General features: G+C 37.0%; 2 protein-coding genes across 2 annotated transcripts; one reads left to right on the top strand and one right to left on the bottom strand.

The window, feature by feature from the left end:
* Positions 1-478: 478 nt before the first annotated feature.
* top3b (DNA topoisomerase III beta) lies at positions 479-18,433 on the bottom strand. The gene is made up of 17 exons (XM_065250903.1): positions 18,213-18,433; positions 13,129-13,260; positions 12,874-12,980; positions 11,550-11,624; positions 11,274-11,470; positions 10,302-10,458; positions 9,961-10,074; positions 9,757-9,847; positions 8,669-8,823; positions 8,184-8,289; positions 6,940-7,086; positions 6,654-6,827; positions 5,859-5,987; positions 4,878-5,027; positions 4,211-4,311; positions 1,679-1,880; positions 479-1,059 (listed from the first exon to the last, which is right to left on the bottom strand). The coding sequence occupies exons 1-17, from the start codon at positions 18,280-18,282 to the stop codon at positions 581-583; spliced, it is 2,586 nt and encodes an 861-aa protein (XP_065106975.1). The 5' UTR covers positions 18,283-18,433; the 3' UTR covers positions 479-580.
* LOC135732144 (interleukin-25) lies at positions 14,009-16,747 on the top strand. Its single transcript, XM_065250038.1, has 3 exons — positions 14,009-14,091; positions 15,907-16,082; positions 16,338-16,747. Exons 1-3 carry the CDS (start codon positions 14,077-14,079, stop codon positions 16,555-16,557), a joined length of 411 nt encoding a protein of 136 aa, XP_065106110.1. The 5' UTR covers positions 14,009-14,076; the 3' UTR covers positions 16,558-16,747.
* Positions 18,434-20,003: the final 1,570 nt, after the last annotated feature.

Genomic DNA, 20,003 nt, shown 5'->3' with positions numbered 1-20,003 from the left:
ATGATTAACATGGGGGAGTTAGATCAAGTTTAGTTTTTTATTCAATACATGTTGTTTTATTTTGAACTCAATAGGGTCTTCTCCTGTTCAGTTAGATAAGACTTGGCTGACTGAAATAGCGGCCCGATTGCGTGGCAAATATGGCGGCCGAGTGCGGAGACTTCCCTAAAAAGTCTTGAAGACAATCCATTTGGTTGCCGGATCGATTTGCCCGTGTGGGCGTCGTTAGGTATAATTTGGCCACTAATTATTGTAATTATTTTATTTATATACTTTAAAGACATAATGCGAAATAATTACATTTTAGTGCATTTTTAATGTGCTTTTATGTAGTTTATTCAGAGTCATATGTATATGAACATAGGTCCTTTTTACTGAACCCCATGTTAAAAATATTGTTCTTTTTCAAACAACACATTGAATATATGCTAAATCCACTAAACCCATACAAATAACACAGATGAGAGCACAGCACAGATTCTGTTACACAAACTTTATTGCCATTATTTTCCATTTGCACCTTTGTTCTGTTTACTTGGCTTTGAGTTTTACTTCACAGCAAATACTCTACAAATACATTCTATACAAAATACGCTGCCAACGCTGCCATTTTATCCTTGGGTTTCTTAGCATTCCCTCTCCCAGCCGGTCTCCTTCCTCGTCCCTTCCCCCGCCCTCTCCGGGCCCCTCCGGCCCGGTGCATAGGATGCCGCATGGTCGCATGTTTCAGCTCCACGAGGTCCTGAAACACAGAATCGCAAAACACACAGCCGGTGTGCTGCGTTTCACCATCAGGCAACGGTGAGCGCGCCTTATTGAAGTCTACGATAACCAGGGAGGCTTCGCAGGACTCGCAGCTGTCCTGGGACACCTGCACTTTATGGGCGTGTTCAAAGAAATGCACCACTACGTTGCATTTGTTGCAGGCCATGCGCCACTTGGGGCCAGAGGTGGGATCGAAAACGAGGACACCCGTCTCGCATTCGACACACTGACCGATGCCAAGAGAGTTTAGGGAGTGTTGGCAGGAAGGGTGGGTGCACTCATTACAGCCCATTCCTGAGGATGGAGATGAAAGAGGTGTCATTAACAAAATGAAAATATAAAGAAAATATAATAAAATAGCAACTTAATACAAGGTTAAATAAATATGAATGAACTAGCATGAACAATCTGTATTTGCATTAATACAAAGATTATAAATGCTGAAAAACTATATTGCTAGTTTATGTTATCTAATGCATTTACGAATGTTACCCATGTGATAGATGTATCAATGGGGGACATTTCACAAGACTTTTTAAAGATGTAAAATAAATCTTTGGTATCCCCAGAGTATGTGTGTGAAGTTTTAGCTTAAGATACCATATAGGTATAATAACATGTTAAAATTGCCTTTTGACATCACAAGGGGAGCCAAATTTTATAGACATAATTTTTCACATGCTTGCAGAGAATAATTTTTGGTAAACCAGTTACTGGGTTTTTCTTTTTCACATTTTCAAGGTTAAAATAAGCAGTTGGGACCCAATAATAGCATTTAAACATGGAAAAAGTCAGATTTTCATGATATTTCCCCTTTAACACTTATAAAACATTTTAAAGAAGTTCCAAGATATCAAGTGGCACAAAAAAAAAAGAATAATGCACGAACGGGTTGATTTCAGATCCGTCCTACCTTTCTTCATGTCTCTAAAGGGGGGGTTGCCGAAGCAGTACGGACACACGGGGTAACTTTTGCCTCGAGATCCTGAGGTCCAGAGCACCAGCTCAAACTCATCCAGAGGACATTTCAGCTCTTTGTAAAGTTTAATGGCTCCGTTCTGGGGTAAACTGTAGGTCTCATCACAGTGCGAGCAATGCAGGCGACTGGGTTTAGCCTGGGGAGACAAAGAAGAGTGGTTAAAAGGTTTGCATTTATTACTTATAGAAAAGTCAACTATTACATTGTGATTTTAAGCTGTACATTAGCAATTTGAAACTTGAAATGTTTATGTGCTCAATTAATAAAACGTTCAAATATTTATTATTAATATATGTAAGTTTTGCTTAAATTTCATATACACTCAGTGTGTATTGCTATTTGATATAAAGTTATATAAGCAAAGATTAAAATTTAGCAAAGAGTTCATTTAGTACATCTACCTTCATCTCACTCCAGTATGAGTAACTTTGGTCCAGACATGATTTATGATTTATAGGTTCATTAAATCAACAGCCAATAATTAAGTATGAAGGATGCACATTTAATGTTAAGTGACATTTATGACTAATCGGTGAGCGATCATTCTGGATTCAAAATATTCACATTTATTTTAAAAAATTCAATGTTGAAGGTCACTTTAAGAAACACAGGGATGGACAAAGAGAGAGAGAAAGACTTGATCAGACAGAAAGTGGCCATGTGTATGTTATTAAGGAACGAATGATGTGTCTATACAGATGACCTCACGATCAGTTTGTGTATTGTGTGACTCAACAAAAGCCCCCAGGTCAAATTAGCCTTTGTTAGTCAGTGCGCATAATCAACATCCTCGTGACCTCCTCAACCTGACATCACAGCTTTAAAGAGGAATTTTATAATGTACAAAAAGTACAAAATACAATAGTCATCAGCAACCAATGGTAAGTAGTTCACGTAATAGCGCGCAATGGGAAGGTCATGGGTTAAAAGCTCCTGTTTCTAACACAATCAGAAATGAAAACTAATAGACCAATTCAATGAAAGGTCAGCAGTAAAGATCAATGGTTTAGGGTTAGGGATCAATGCTGAACTTAAAGGTTAGCTAATATGGCAATTTTTCAAGATGTAATTTTAGTCTCAGGTGTGCCCAGAATGTGCCTGTCTAGTTTCAGGTCCAAATACCCTCATACCATATTGAAAAGGCCCATTTTCAGGGTTCCCAAACCTTAGTTAACTTCAAATTCAAGGACCTTTCAAGGACCTTCCAGGTCCAATACCCTCAAATTCAAGGACTAAATGTGGGGGCACATTTCAAGTGAAAGCAAGGTTACATCGTGTTACCTTTTAAGATACATAGTTACAGTTCCCTTTTGAGGGAACTCGCGCTGCGTCACTATGGTGACACTTTGGGGAAGCCTCCAGTGGTAAGTGTGTCTGAATGTCTATATCAAATTCAACCAATGGTGAGGCTTAACAACAAAGACAAGGTGTAGGAAGTATATCGCTATCTGAAATATTGCCAAAGACGGCGTTACAGGGACTCAGGAAGTATGGCAAGGGAGACGCAGCGTCTTGTTCCCTACTCAGGGAACAACAGTTACATACGTAACCCGAGACGTTTTCATGTGGCAAACACAACTATGCAAAAAAGCATTTTGGTATGAATCAACATTCACATACAGAAGATAAAAGCATTTAAAGCGAACAGTTTAGCACGTGTGCTTAAAAAGTCTAGAATTTTTATGATATTATCCTATACTACACAGGGAATAATATGATTTTTTTTCCAGAAAACTTCTTGCATTAAAGTCGCCATGAAACGGAAGTAGCGATTGCCTTATTTTCCCCGTGGTGACGTATATCCGAATGAAACGGCTTTTGAGATGAAATAAGGCAGGGCTGGATTTGAATTTGTCCATCGAGATCTGATTGGATCGTTTGAAGTTGGGTCGTGTTGCTAATTGCTAATCACTGCGATCTTCTCCCGGACCCCGCCCACCTGCCATACTTTTGACCGGAAGTGAAGAGAGATCGTTTTGAGGAGGGGAGGAGATTTGCATTTTTGATTAAAGATTATGAGCACACACGAATTTTTAAAAAATAATGAAGCTCACAGATAAGTCATTTGTTAATAATACCACAATATTAAAAAAATATATATAGTTTTTCATTTCAATTTCATTGCGACTTTAAATAGATTCAAGCTCTTTTAATGACCTGTATCTTATCTATGTATGTATATTTTCAAAAACTTCCCAGGGCCTTAAATATTTTCCCCCCAGATTCACAAACTTTCAAGGATTTCAAGGACCTGTGGGAATTCTGCACTTTTGGGTGCGCAAGAAATAGTGCTGTTTTTGTGTGCATGTCTCTTAAAATGAAAATGCTGCTTCGTTTTCCATTTACTCTTATCTATACCGAAAACATACACTGTATTAAATAAGACAATCACCTTACAAAATACGTTGATAGTTTGTCTAGAGGTCAAATATTTAGAAAGACAGTTTAATACGAGTTCTCACAGACCTGAATGTATTTCATGAAGCGATGGCATTTGCCACAACGAGAAAGTGGCTTCCCCGTAGCAGCAATCGGAGAGAACGACACCTCCATTAGTTCATCCATACCTGTAAAAAAAAATTTTTTACAGCATATTCTTATACTGAATATATATGCAAAATATAAATACATTTGTTGTCCAAAATCCTGCTCTATAAAAGTGTACTTTAAACAATAAATGCATGCGACTTTGTGGCATCACAAAGCAAATTTGAAACAACAGCTTGTTGTAAGAAACTTGCCCTCATGTTGTGGCTGGTTCAAACAAAGTTATTAATACACTGTCAAAAAAAAGGGTAAAATAATGGTCCCAAACTGCCACTGGGGCAGTACCCATTAAAAAAGGGCCTTATAGGTACTATTTAGATACAGATGTGCATACATCTGGTAACAATATGTACCTTTCAGGTACTAATATGCCCCCTTTGGTACCAATTTGTATTTATATGATCTCTTTAGATGTGTACTTTTTGAAAGAGTACCGCCCCAGTGACAGCTAAGGACCATTTTTGGCCATTTTTTCTAACAGTGTAGTTATTAGTAATAGTTATTATATAGTTTAGCATAAGACTTGGAAATACTTTGATGGCGTGAGTTTCTAAATATGAACATTGACCAAATGTATAGGCATTACCAGCGATCGAGTCCACAAAGTAGTGAAACTTCCTCTTGAATATGTCCAGTGTGTGCTGTAAGACCTGTTGAAAGTTCGCTTTCCCTAAAGAGATCAGATTCAGCTGTTTTTCCACAGCGCTCCGGATAGTTGGCAAAACTAAATCTGCATCTACAGATGAACAAATTAAAACATGCAAAATAGCAATTTAGCCAAGGTCTATAGATATAAAAAAGACACTGTAGTTCTAATACTACGAATGGGAGAAAGTGCAACCATCAGTATGACTGCTTTCCAGTAAAAAAGCCAATCATGACGTTTTTAATTTGTAATAACTACTGGAGTAACCCGGATGGTTCAATGGTGATGTTTTAAAGGTGCAATGTGGGACTTTTAGCGGCATCTAGTGGTGAGACTTGCACCCCTCCTTTTCACATAGTGAAGCTACGGTGGCCGCCACAGGACAGACACGTAATCGTGAGACAATGTAGTGATGAAATGTGCTTTGTTTGTCCGTTTAGGGCTACTGTAGAACATGAAGGCAACTTCCATGTAACTGTAAATAAAAATGACTCATTCTAAAGCAGGAGTGGGGAACCCTGGGTCCCGGAGGGCCACTGTCCTGCAGAGTTTACTTCCAACCCTAATCAAACACACCTGGATTTAATTTCCAAGTGATCCTGAAGACTTTAATGAGATTTTCCAGGTGTGTTTAATTAGGGTTGGAACTAAACTCTGCAGGAAAATCCCCACCCCTGTTCTAAGGTAACAAAAACAATACAGTTCATTATGTATGGTCTTTATACACCACTGATAATATAGTTATGTAGATTATATAGCATTTCTGTCAAGAAATCCGTCTAGAAGTCCCACATTGCACCTTTGTGTGGTTGAAACCTACAACCTTTCAGTTACCCCCAAAGGTACCACAACCAACGACACACACAGGCACCAACCAACTTAAGTGCATTATTTACTGTGTTTGGCATATCCACCTCTTACCAATTTTATAGTAACCATGAACCAGAACAATTCCCAGGTTGGTGGGTTTGAGTTTACGGCCACTTTCAACAGTCACATAGTTCCTCTGGCAGATGTTGTTAATGTGGACAGGAATGCTGGCGTCCGTACCTGAAAACAGAGCAATTTTATGACAACTGCATATATAATAAGTTCATGGCTGAAGGGGTCATTATATATATATTACATACATTACTTTGATCTTTTGTAACAAAAGTGGACAATATATTAAAGGGACACTTCACTTTTTTGAAAATATGCTCATTTTCCAGCTCTCCTAGAGTTAAACATTTGATTTTTACCGTTTTGGAATCCATTCAGATTTACGGGTCTGGCGCTAGCACTTTTAGCATAGCTTAGCATAATCCATTGAATCTGATTAGACCATTAGCATCTCGCAACAAAAACCCCAAAGAGTTTGGATATTTTTCCTATTTAAAGTGACTCTTCTGTAGTTACATCGTGTACTAAGATTGACAGAAAATTAAAAGTTGAGATTTTCTAGGCAGACATGGCTAGGAACTATACTCTCATTCTGGCGTAATAATCAAGGAGTTTGCTGCCGTAACATGGCTGCTGCAGGCGTAATGATATTACGCACTGCCCAAAAATAGTCCCCTTGGTTACTTTCAATAGCAATAGTAATAGCATTGCGCCTGCTATAAAAAACGCCCCATAGTGTACATAACATTAATTCAATTTGAAGGTATCTCATATTTGGCCAATTTAAATCTTCAAGTTTTAAAGACGGAGGAGCAACTAGCAGGTCTTTCTCACCAATGCCGTGTTTCTCCATCAGTGTGATAAGCTCCGCCTCTGTAAGGTAGTCTGGTGGATTGGTCTGTTTCTCCAGCAGTTTGATCTCATCCACTGTGAATACATCTCCTCGCTCACACACCGGTAAAGCTTCTTCCTGTGGAATACCCTGCCAGGGCATCACCTCAGTGTATCCTGAGACAGAGAACAAGAAAATGACTAACACAAAAAATAAATGACTCTTGTGAAATTTAAATACTTATGCAGTCTGACACAACCAAACCGTTGACTTTGTGAAAGTACATACCAGCAGAAATGAGCGTCTTCCCGGTGCATGTGAAGGTCTCTGTGGCGATGCTGAAAGATATAGTGGTCTGGAGATATTTACAGTCGGGGCTGACTGTCGCTATAAAGTGCCGTGTGATGTAATCGTACAGACGCCAACCATCACTGCCTAAAAAAAAACCAGACACTTTCAGAAATTATACAAACCAACTTACTGACTTATCTGTTCAACAAACTTCGTAAACTTAGCACATATATAACTACATATATATTCAAATAAATAATCGTTTTCTAATAAAAGAAAATAAATAATTATATTTCTACAAAAGTAATTTAAAACATTTAGGGGTGGTTTCCCGGAGTTAAAACCAGGACTAGGTTTTAACTCATTTAAATTAGTTAAAAAAAATTGTTTAAACCAGGACTAGGCCTTAGTTTAATGAGGAAATATAACTAGTTTTAACAAACATGCCTTACTAAAAACTAGTGATGCGCCAATATTTATCGGCCGATTTTTGATGAATTTGAAACCATCGGCATATCGGCAATAGCACGAGAAAGGCCGATACCGATTGTTTATTAATAACTGCATAAAGAAATCCATTATATGTAAAACATTTGTTAATGTTGTTAATAAAATAAATGCTGAATTGCAAAAACCACCTTTGAAGGTTGTCATGCTGTCTTATTATATTTGTTTTAGCTTAATTTGTGCCTCTCTTATTATGTTGGTCAGTTGAATGTTAATTAGATCCAATCCATGTTCAGTAAAAATAATTTGATGCAGAAATAAACTAGCTAATAGAACAACTGTATAGTATTGTATACAAGTGTTTAATATCGGTATCGCCATCGGCCAGAAGTTGTCCGTTTAAATCGGTATCGGCCCAAAAAAACTCCTATCGGTGCATCCCTACTAAAAAATTACTTGTGTGCATTTTGATGCAAAACAAAGGGCACTGAAGTATTTTAAGATATATCAGTGCAAGTTGTTTTCAGTTTGGACAGCTCTTACATTTATTTTAGTCTAGGTTTAGTCTAAGCCCTGTCCGGGAAACCGCCCCATAAGCAAGCATCTTTAAATTAAAAGATTTTTAAGATCGAGAAACCATTTAAGAACGAAAAACCATTTCAGTGAAGTGTTTCAATAATTCTGAATGGTAGTATATGATATATAGAATGCAATCTATACTACCCATACCAGACAATACGTGTCACATATAAATGTAACGTGAAGAAAAAAATAATTCATGGTGACAGCCGTACCAAGCTCACTCTCTGAAGCCGCTCTCATGGGTGTGATCGGCGGGTGATCTCCAGCATCTGCTCCTTTCCTCGGCCTGTTTATGCCTTCTGAGAGCAAAGCTCTAACCTACACACACAAACATGGGCCCATATTATGCAAAATCCACTTTTACAATTTACAATAAAAAAATCCACTTTTTAATACCCATTAAAAGCTAACCAAGCCAAATTGAGGTGAGCTGACCCGACCTAAACCGTGGGATAATATGCGGAAGAAAAGTGCCATTAGGGGCATTTTGGACATGCTAAAACAAATAATCTATGAGGTATTTTGAGCAGAAACTTCATAGACACATTTTGGCCACATCTGAGACTTATATTACATCTTGTAAAAATGGGTATAAGATGTGCCCTTTAACATGCCTTGATTAAAAAGCACAAGAGACACAACAATGTATCGATAGTTATTGTGATATTGCCGGTTAAAGAAAGGAGGTCCTGCTCACAGTTTCGCCCCAGAATGAGCTGTTGGCCTGTTGTTTGAGCGTCCCTTTGAGGTCAAAGTTTTCAGGGTAGTGTGTGGTCTCTGTACGAGGGTAGCTGATGTAACCCTGCGTGTAAAGACGCTCCGCTATCTGCATTGTATGCTGGGGACCAATTCCTGATAAACACAAACATTCAAACCGGTTTATTAACACATTAAATCAACTTATTCATGGGCATATTTAAGCTTCACACAGCAGGAAGACACCCATTACTGTTATCTTCGGTCATAACTGATGTGGTTCACTTCAAAAAAGGAGAAATTCCCCCACAATAATGATATCATTTCTGTTTTTGGTTAACTCTTAAGAAAAAAAGTTGCCAGCCAGCGCCAGCATTTTATATGATTTTCACAAAAGTTTAATGCCTTACAAAAAATGCTTTCTTTAAAGGAGCACACCAACGTTTTTCAATATTTTACTATGTTCTTACCTCAACTTAGATGAATGAATGCATACCTATTTTTTTTCAATACGTACACTTAATCTTTGTACAGCATGTTGTGAATGTGTTAGCATTTAGCCTAGCCCCATTCATTCCTTAGGATCCAAACAGGGATAAATTTAGAAACCTTCAAATACTTCCATGTTTTCAGTATTTAAAGACTGTTACATGGGACTACAGATGATGTCAGGGACTAACGTCATCAGGCATGAAAAATGGGGCACAATAAAAAAAAAAATTGTCCTAAGAGTTGTCCTAAGCTTGGTGGTGATGAGATTGAAATCGGGCGACTGTGGTGTAGTGGACTACACCACAAATCAGCATGGACTACAAAATTGTGTTTATTTGTGAAGATATTCTTGACGAACAAAATGTTTAAGAATCATAATTTTTGTGCAATAATCCTGAAAGCACACTGAAAAAACTTTTTGTCATAAGAAGAAGAACCCATGTGAAGCTAGACCGGGTTGGTCTACAAAAATATGTCTATACTGGTCTGAGTTGTTTGGTATATTTCTATATTGATATTTCTGAAGTAACTAAGCTGTATTTACCAAGCTTGTAAGTTCATTCACTCCAACAATATGTAATTTTATAAGCTGCAAACCTAAAGCAGAGCTGGCGACTCTTAACATCTCCACTGTGTTTAATGCAAGAGGTCTCTGTTTGGCTTTTTCCTTCTTAGTCACAGAGTCAACCTGCGAAAGAGACACAACAAAACTTATGCAGGTACACAATTTAACACTGTAACGCATTCAAACTCACATTACCCACAATTTAAAAACAATCTGAACTGAGACATAAGACACACCTTAGCCTCCTTAGCAGATCTTGCCATATTAACAAACATCTGACCAATATCACGATCAAAAACCCGCACGCGGTCCCAGTCCAAAGTGAGTGGGCTGTCCTTCCCTTTAAAAACCTGTGGGCACAAAATACCAAGGAATACAGAAAATCTGCAGCGAGATCAAATACACAACAATGATATTTTTCTAAAATAATTGAGAACATTAAACTGGATCGAGAAACAATTTTTGACTAATCACTTTGTTGTTTTTCCTCATTTTGCATGAAAGCATCTGCTTGATCCCTAAACGTGAAGTAAATGTAACGAAAATTGTGTTCAACTGGTGGTACTGGACTACTGACCTTTGCCTGGACAACCCAGTACAACTCCGGTGTAAAGGACTGGATCTTATCATGACGTTCCACACAAAAACCCAGTGTGGGAGTCTGACAGGGACCAAAGGAAATCAAAGAAGAGTCCAAATTCCCATATTTACCCTGGAAGTATTTGGTCTGGAAACTAAAATTCAGAGACAATGATTATGTTCAAACAGTGTAAGGGGTTAAAACTTTTGCCTCTCTATCGCCATCTCTGCTTGAAACATAAACTGCAGGTTACGTTATGTACTTAAAGGAACAAGCCCACATTTTGGGAATTTAGCTTATTGATGGTATCCCCCAGAGTTAGATAAGTCCATACACACTTTTCTCATCTCTGTGCATGCTGTAACTCGGTCTGACGCAGCCCCCCGCCCGCTAGCTTAGCTTAGCACAAAGACTGGAAGTAAATGGCTCCAGCTAGCAAACTGCTCCCAATAGGTGACAAAATAATGCCAACAATATCCTATTTATGTGTTGTGATTTGTATAGTAACACCATGTACAAATAACAAGGTCATATGAGACACAGCCATCTTTTAACCGTATACATACTGGGAACTATATTCTCAGAAGAAAAAGCACTGCTACTCGGGCGGAGTGATTTGCTCTCAGCACCCGTGAAGTCCCCTGGTGAGGAGCAGAGAGTTCGGTCAGAGTTGTGCAAATTACTCCACCCAAGTAGCAGTGGAAATACGATAAATAGGAAAATGTTTGCGGTATTTTGTCACTTATTGGGAGCACTATGCTAGCTGGAGCCATTCACTTCCAGTCTTTGTGCTAAGCTAAGCTAGCAGGGGCTGCGTCAGACAGAGTTACAGCAGGCACGGAGATGAGAAAGGTATGTATGGACTTATCTAACTGTGGTGGATACGGTGAATAAGCTAAAGTCCCAAAATGTGTTTTTGTTCATTATTAACACAAAAAAGTTACAGATTACAAATGACCACTTTCATACCGCGTAAAAGCGCAGCCAATTCGGAGGTCCAGTTCTTGCCGAGCATCTACAGACAGAGCTTCGTTCTTGTTGGGTTCTCCGAGCCGGTTCATAGCATTGCAGATATCAGTGTCTGTGATGGAGCTGAACTTGGCCCGATAAACCGTACGGTCATTACCGTACGGCTTATTCATCACTGGCTGAATGGCATCCAAGACCTGGATAAGAAAACACAATGACCACTGATGGCTTTGACCTTTACACATATTGAGTAGATACCCTAAGATTTAGGCTCACCTCAAAACAAATGTTTTCCCCTTCTTTATCACAGTCCAACCACAGGACGACATAATCACAACCTTTAGCTTCAACCTGTCAACAAAAACCATTTTTATTATATATTAGGAGCTTAATGTTTCACTGGGTTAAAAAGAGGATTTTGGTCCACGCATACTTTTTATGCCTAGGTCACGCATATGCGTACAGGAGAATGCATTGCATTTTGTCGCAATGCACATGCGTTGAACGTCTGTGTACACGTATCAATCAAATAAACTATGCTTTGCAGGGCTGTGCATTAAATCGTGTGCGTATGTTCGCATATACGTAAAAAAAAACTATATGCCGGCCTTAAAGTTTTAGTCAATTTTCTTAAAAAAATAAATCCAGATAATTTACTCACCACCATGTCATCCAAAATATTGATGTCTTTCTTTGTTCAGTTAAGAAAAAATTATGTTTTTTGAGGAAAACATTCCAGGATTTTTCTCATTTTAATGGACTCGAATGGACCCCAACACGTAACAATTTTAATGCAGTTTAAAAATTGCATTTTAACAGAGTTTCAAAGGACTCTAAGCGATCCCAAACGAGGCATAAGTGTCTTATCTAGCGAAACGATTGTCATCTTGACAAGAACAATAAAAAAATGCACGTTTAAACCACAACTTCTCGTCTATCTTTGGTCCTGTGACACACCAGTGCGATCTCACGCAATACGTCATCACGTCAAGAGGTCACAGATGATGTATCGAAACTACGCCCCAGTGTTTACAAGTGTGGAGAAAGAGGACCGTTCCGACGTTGTTGTATGTGGTATAATACGAATTAATGGCGTTGTGTCAGTTCATTGTTTAAAATGGTCCGCAAATGTGCGTTTTATATATGTAACACGTGACCTTTCCACGGCATTACGCAATTACGTGAGGTCATGCTGGCACGTCACTCAGTCGAAGGAAGAAGAGAAGTTGTGGTTTAAAAGTGCATATTTTTTATTTTTCTTGCCAAAAATGACAATCGTTTTGCTAGATAAGACCCATATGCCTAGTTTGGGATCGTTTAGAGTCCTTTGAAACTCCGTTGAAACTGCAATTTTAAACTGCATTAAAACTGTTACGTGTTGGGGTCCATTAAAATGAGAAAAGTCCTGGAATGTTTTCCTCAAAAACACAATTTCTTCTTGACTGAACAAAGAAAGACATCGACATTTTGGATGACATGGTGGTGTGTAAATTATCTGATTTTTTTTGTTTCACAACATCCAAAGTTATAGAGAAAAGTATCTAAATTATTCATAAAAAAACAGAAACAACCAATAGCAGAAAGAAAATGAAAAGGTCACCTGAAGAAATTTGACCATGTTTAGTTTGGGGTTTGCTTCCTTCTTTTCAGTCGGTGCTTTACTGAACAGCTCGGCTGGATCAACTTTATCCCAGTTGTTATATTTTCCTGTTAAACATTGAAGTTGTGAATACAATAAAACAATAAAACAATTTGACTGAATTGAAAATCATTTCATAAATTAAATTGAAATTTTTATTGGCTAAGCTGTGAAGACCCAAACTTCAGTTCTGTGTGGAAGACGAGAGACACTTGCCAATGAAGTCCAGACTCATGACGTGTCCGCACACCGATGTCATTTTGAACCTCATGTTTTGGCCCATAAAGTTTGCTGTGTATTCGTGGACCGAACATGCTCCATTTAGGCCTTTTCGACTCGAACAGCTACCTGTCAGTCAAAGGCAAGCAAAAATAATATTAGAGAGCACTTCGCCGGTAGCTCTCATGAACTACAAACTTCTCATTGATGGTCTTTTTGATGTATAAAAACATCCATTAGGCCCTATCTTAATACAAAGGGCGCCTTTCTAGCAAGGTTAACTAATTAAAAGGGGAACTTATAATAAAAGACACAAACATAGTGAATCGTGAGTTATCCAGAGATGGTGGGGTAATGTTTTGTGTGCGTTGCCTGCTCATGACTCACTTCGCCTCTTGGAGCTCGGTACAGGAGAACGTAACGGTGCAGCTGATCTGTCTTTTATAAATCTGATAAAACTAAAGACTCTTCAGAGATATGAAGGATGCAATACTACTCAAGTACTTAAGATTAACATAAGATTAGCAGAAACAGCGTGTGCTATGTGACCTTTAACCTTCTGCACGTCAAGAATCAATCATTCATGTCTGCAACGCAACCGATGCAGGAGCGGTTATGCAATCAATTTGAATTGAAGTTATTTCATATGAATCTGAACGATCCTAATTATGCAATCTTGAATATGAAGCTAATTATGCAGTCCATCTTTTCCATTCATTCCTTTTCTCCATTAAGTGCTCTACCTGGTCTAAACCATAAATGACGCTCATAAGCACCGTGAGCTAATGGTATACCGTTTTCAAGGCTGAACTCCATTGAGATGAGGGTACATAAATATAAGCCTGAGAAGAGAGGATGGACACATTTGGACCAGCAGCTTTACCCACTCCAGACAAGCCAAACCTTCAGCCTGCACCGGTCACCACTACATCTCCACGATACATCATGCAACAGCTACAGGTGAGTCCCAAAAACCGAGCATGCCTCGCTAAGACTTCACACTAGAATTCACATTAGAAACGTAGTACCAGACAGTGGATAATAGACAAATTTTCGTTGTTGTAGTCGAGTCCAACTCAAGATCAGAGATCAAGCGTCAAGATAAAGTTGGATTCATATTTGACGCTTGATCTCTGGCCTTGATTCGGATTTGAGTTGGACCGGACTACAGCACTGAAAATTGTGTTTGAAATATTTTAAATAAATTTTAAGTGAACATCACATACTCAAACTAGGGCTTGGCGACATATCGGAAGGGATTGTCATGCGCATCTCATCAGTAAAGCCGGTTCTGAGATTAAAAGTAAATCGCCATCACCTGCGAGCGGCATTTACTACACAAAGCTGTAATTCACTGACAATGGGGGCAATTTTGCATTCATTATTGCAGAAGAATCGCCTGTAGTGTTTACTTCAGTGAAGTAAATGGCACTCCATTTGAAAGCAGGTGATGGCCATTTACTACACATAATCACAGAACCGGCTTTACTGATGAGATGCGCATGATATATCGCCCAGCCCTGACTCAAACTCAACATATGATAAAATCATATGCATGTTTGTGTGTACATTAACATTTATGCACTTGGCAGATGCTTTTATCCAAAGTGACTTAAAGCACTGTAAAAAAAAAATGCATAATTTTTGTTAAATCAATATATATTTTTAAGTTACTTTATCTTTACAAATTAAGTTAAACAATTTCAACTTGTTTTTTGTAAGTTATAACTCACTTATAAGTCATAACTTAAAATAGTAGGCTAAACTGACTTGCAAAACTAAGTTGTTTTAACAAGCTGAATTTTTTTTTGAGTGCATTACAATATGTACATTGTGCTGCTAATGCAAATGTTCGACCACTAAGCTATATAGGAGCACATTACATTTGTATACATAAATATTTGTATTTCATTGATTATTAGAACATTGTATTAGAAAAGCAAAAGGTCACAAGTTCAGTCCCAGGAAACATACATACTTTGGATAAAAGCATCTACTAATTACAAGTAAATGTGCAATATGAGTTGTTGATGGTAGATATTAATGCTGATACCTAAAAAGCAGTGAAGCAGATAGCGGAGATATTGCTGATATATACATTTAATAATAAATATGCAATTAAACTATATCAAATGTGTGGATGGACCATCAAACTTGCTATATAAATAAGCTTTCCACCGATATATGGTTTGTAAGGATATGACAATATTTGGTTGAGATACAACTATTGAAAATATATAAAATATTCTTCAAATATTAAGAAAGTTGACCATTAAGAAAGTTGTCCAAATAAAGTCCAAAGCAACACATTATTAATGATAAGTACATTTTTTGTATATTTAAGATAGGAAATGTACAAATATCTTCATGGAACATGATCTTTAGTATCCTACTGATTTTTGGCATAATACATTTTAATATTTTTGACCCATCCAATAAAATTTTGGGTAATGTTTTTTGTGGTCCAGTGTCACAAATGAGATGTGGACAAAATTGCTAAATTTCAAAAGTTTTTTTTTTTTTACTTAAAATTACAATCCACAACCATAAAAAAAATGAAAATGTTATTGGCCGTAAAAAAGCTCCATCAAAATCAATGCAGATTTGCTGAAACTAGTCAGTCAGATATATCCATCTATCACTAAATATAAGACAGTTTAAAATTAAGTTCATCTGTCATCTGGAAACAACCAAGTACTAAAGTAGAGACATGCAAATAATTATTGGTGGGTTGTTAAGACAAATTTGTTAAATAATTTGTATTCTCTTCTTCAGATTCTTGGACTTTTAAGTGTTTTTCTGCTGGCGTGGGATCCCAGCCAATGCAGTTCAATCCCAGCTCAGTGTGTGGAGCACACCTACTGCTCATCCACACTGAAAGAATATCACACACAACTGATCAACCTACCAAGCAGAATCAATGAGAGAAGTGTTTCTGCATGGAGCTATGTGTGAGTTAAACTAATGCTTAGAAGACTTTCCAATCCCAGATTTATTACTATCTTTACAAGCTTTTTAACCATTGGTGACCCTGCCTGTGAAAACCCAGCTCAAATCTGATGCTCCCAATCTTAAAATTAGATTAAGAGACTTTAGACTGGATTCCACATACAGGGTCACATTATGGTGACTTTTACATTTAAAAAGATTTTGTAGTTTTAAAATCAACTTAAAGTCATAAACTGATTTTGTTTATTCTACATCAGAGAGAATATTGACCTGGATCGTGTGCCACAGATCATCTATGAAGCCAAATGCCTTAACAATCACTTCTGTAAGGGCATCGAAGACTCCTCAAGTCTGGAGAGCATCCCCATCGCAATCAGAATGCCATTTCTCCGAAAAAACCCAAGATGTCCGACTTACGCACTGGAATTTGAGGATGTCAACATTGCCTGTATATGTGCAACATCCCGACAGAACTAAAGCCAAGCCTAAGATCTACTAGATTTATAATTAATTGTCAGTATAACATGTCATGTTTGTGTTAAAGTTTGTCTACCACAAAGAAGTCAACAAGAGAGAAATTATGCTTAAAAACATATAATCACAAAGCAGATGCTACAGGAACAAATATGGATGTCTTAAGTTGCCCAATGCTTGTCTCTGTGAAATAATAAACAGGATTTGTAAAAAAAAATTTTTGCCATTTTTTCTTTGCATCGATGCATTGGCCACCAATATTTATCTGCTGATTTTTTATTGATACCAATGGTATACTGGCTATAGTATGAAAAAGGCCGAGAAAACAAAATTATAGCAAAGGTTGTATAATCAAAAAAAAAAATCAGGAACTAAAAAATTAAATACTTACCAAAACTTGTTGAAAGTTTTTTTTTTTGCAGGGTTATACAAACTGAGGAAATTGCAGGGGGTTTGCGAGTTGATAAAATAATCAGTGCTGGGCAAAGATTAATCGCAATTAATCACATACAAAATAAAAGTGCATATCTGCATAAAATATGTATCTGTGCTGTGTGTAATAATTATGTATTTTTAAACACAAAAACATATATATTTAAGAACATTTATATATATATATATATATATATATATATATATATATATATATATATATATATATATATATTATATATATATATTTGTTTATATATAATATAGAATAAATAAGACAAGTAAATGTTTCTTAAATGCATACATGAATGTTTGTGTAATTATATATACAAAATAATTACACACAGCACACCCTCATATCTTATGCAAAGAATCACTTTTATTTTGTATGCTTTTTAAAAATTATCAACTATAAATCATAAAAAGATTTCATGATTATAAATCATAAAATGGAAATACAATTTTTTTGAATAAAAAATCTAAATAAAACAAAAATATATATTTTATTTGTTTAATCTGCATGCCACGTGACCATTACAGAACACTACAATGGACAGATATATTTTGTTACCAATAAAAAAAATATACCAGATAGAGGTCCAATAAAAGTAAAATACAACTGATGAAAACCTTTTTTTTTTTTATAAACTATTTTGAAATTAAACATGCAAATGTGGTATAAGATTATTGAAATATTTACTTAATAATTACATTTGATCAAAAAATTTAATCAAAATTGTTCTACGACAAGAACAGGTATTGTATTGGTTTTAAGACAACTTTTATGAAAAGTTTTGATCCATTTCAAATGTTGACCAGTATATTTGGTATACACACCCTAATATTTGTTTTGTCCAATTACTTGACTAGTGTAGTTGTCTCCTACAGTTTTACAGATACATGTAGACATCAAGGAACATGAGGCAACATGTCTGACTGCTTAAGTTTAAACAGGATAGGATACAAAATTTAATATTAATAGTCAGGTCCATAAATTCAACAGTTTATAACATTAAAAGTGAAATACAGCACTACAAGTTAATCTAGTACTACCAGTTAACTGAAAGCATCATATGGTGGTAATACCTGGTACTTCACTACATCTCTTATAAGCTATAGCCATTGTTACTGAAAGTTATTTTAAAGAATATCCTGACAGCACCATAGTAAAAAACAAACAATCCAGGAAGCCTTTAACTTTTTAAAGCATTATGTTATAAACTCACCTTTAGAGAGTATTTTGGCGATAGACTGGGCGAGAGAGGGTTTCTCTGCCACCATCAAAACAGTCCTCATATCTGGCGCTTACCAACCAAACCTGCTCATAAATTAAAACACGTCGATTCAAAAATCTCACATGAAAAAAAAAGATTAATAAATTATCTGACTTAATACAGAAGCAATAGAGATGAATACGCGCCGGTACATAGAGCAACCACACACTCAACTTCCGGTGCGTTTATATTGTGTCAAAATAAAAGTCCCTGTTGTACTACGATGTATTCGCGTTCACCAGCGTATTTTTCTTCGGGGAGTTTCAACAGGTAAAACAATTCTTTCTTTTTTTGGACTAGGGGGCTGCCATCCAAATGGTTATAATCTTGGATATTAAATCTAACTTTAAGCCTAAACCCAATTCAACAATCTGACTGGTTAGATTATAAATTTGATCAACAAAAAAAAAATCACATGCACTTTATAATACCAGGTGTAAACAAACATGTTAAAAAAAACCCAAACATGTTTAAAAACCTGCCCACCACACATACAATCAGCAGTGACGAGGCGACCAATCGCAAGCCACCACTAGATGGCGACGTCACATCAAAGGATTCTCTCGACTCCTCAAACAGATTGCTGCCGCATCTGACTTCAAATGACTGATTGCAACTGTTCATAAATCATTGCCAATTAAAAAAATAAATCCAGTATTGGACCTAGTTCAATATGTTCAGCGAATTGGTTTAGTCAAGCATCCGATGCTGAATTGCTTTTTTTATAAATGTCATCAATATGAGTGAGAAAGGGGAAGAATACAAAAAACGTGAAAGAAACATCAGTAGATTTTATTGGTGAAGTCAGCGTGTTATGTGTGCGTGACCCCACAGATGGCAGGAGGAGGGTGGAGCTGAGTTTGTCTCCTTCAGCAGAGTGATCAATTAAACCCATCCAACCCCACAATGCCTGCCTGTCTCCCCATGTATTGACTCATCTGGACTGTCACAGCACATGGATATAGGCACACAGGCGTTTATATGCACACAAATGACGTGACGGCACAAATAATCTGATGAAATGATCCTGTTTGATGTTGGTCTGTTGCACATATATGATTAATGACAGGAAGCTTTCATGTGTGTGTGTGTGTGTGTATGTGTGTGTGTTACACTGTGTGTGTAAAATGAGTCATAAATTGGTTGGTTTTCATCATTTTGCTCTTCCCCTCTTCTCTTACATTTCTCTCTTATTCTGCATAGACTGACACATACACAAATGCTACCCAGTGCAAAGAAGTGAAGTAGGGCAAAAGCTGTGTTTAAGATCATAAAAACATGCACCACCTTGAAGGAGAGCAGCCGACAAAAAGAAACAAGTGAATAATTACAGGGCGAAAGATGGATGAAATTACAGACATGGATGAACAAACATGCTTATTTTCCTCTCACAGTCTCTCTCCTCTTTTCTTCTCCCACTGATTCATTTTCTCTCCTTAAATTTAAAGGGGGTTTAATGGATCCCAGTGACAGTGGTACAATATAAATATCGGCACAATACTGTGTATCTGTGATGAAAGTTTGAGAGACACATAAACAGAGAGCAGGGAAATGACTGGCAGGATGGGGGAAATGAACCGCTTACCCATTAGAATGGCTTCCAGTAAACATGGGTGACTCATGTAACCAGCAAACTAAAGCTGTTTCACACTATGAAGGTTAAAATCTGGAACTGAAAACCGTTGGTGATGATTTTTCAGATTGAAGTGATCATTACTCAAACACAGAGGAGCTCAGGCTTAA

The sequence above is a fragment of the Paramisgurnus dabryanus genome, chromosome 5 (assembly GCF_030506205.2).
Source record: "Paramisgurnus dabryanus chromosome 5, PD_genome_1.1, whole genome shotgun sequence".
In the NCBI taxonomy this organism is placed as follows: Eukaryota; Metazoa; Chordata; class Actinopteri; order Cypriniformes; family Cobitidae; genus Paramisgurnus; species Paramisgurnus dabryanus.
This window is presented reverse-complemented; position numbering and strand designations above follow the sequence as displayed.

Coding starts and splice junctions, on each gene's coding strand:
- top3b (XM_065250903.1), bottom strand. CDS start 18,282: ATGAGGACTGTTTTGATGGTGGCAGAGAAACCCTCTCTCGCCCAGTCT. Junction 8,290..8,668: donor GCTCATTCTGGGGCGAAACT/GTGAGCAGGACC, acceptor TTGTGTGTGTAG/GTTAGAGCTTTGCTCTCAGA. Junction 1,881..4,210: donor GCTTCATGAAATACATTCAG/GTCTGTGAGAAC, acceptor TTGTCTCCCCAG/GCTAAACCCAGTCGCCTGCA.
- LOC135732144 (XM_065250038.1), top strand. Junction 16,083..16,337: donor GTTTCTGCATGGAGCTATGT/GTGAGTTAAACT, acceptor ATTCTACATCAG/AGAGAATATTGACCTGGATC.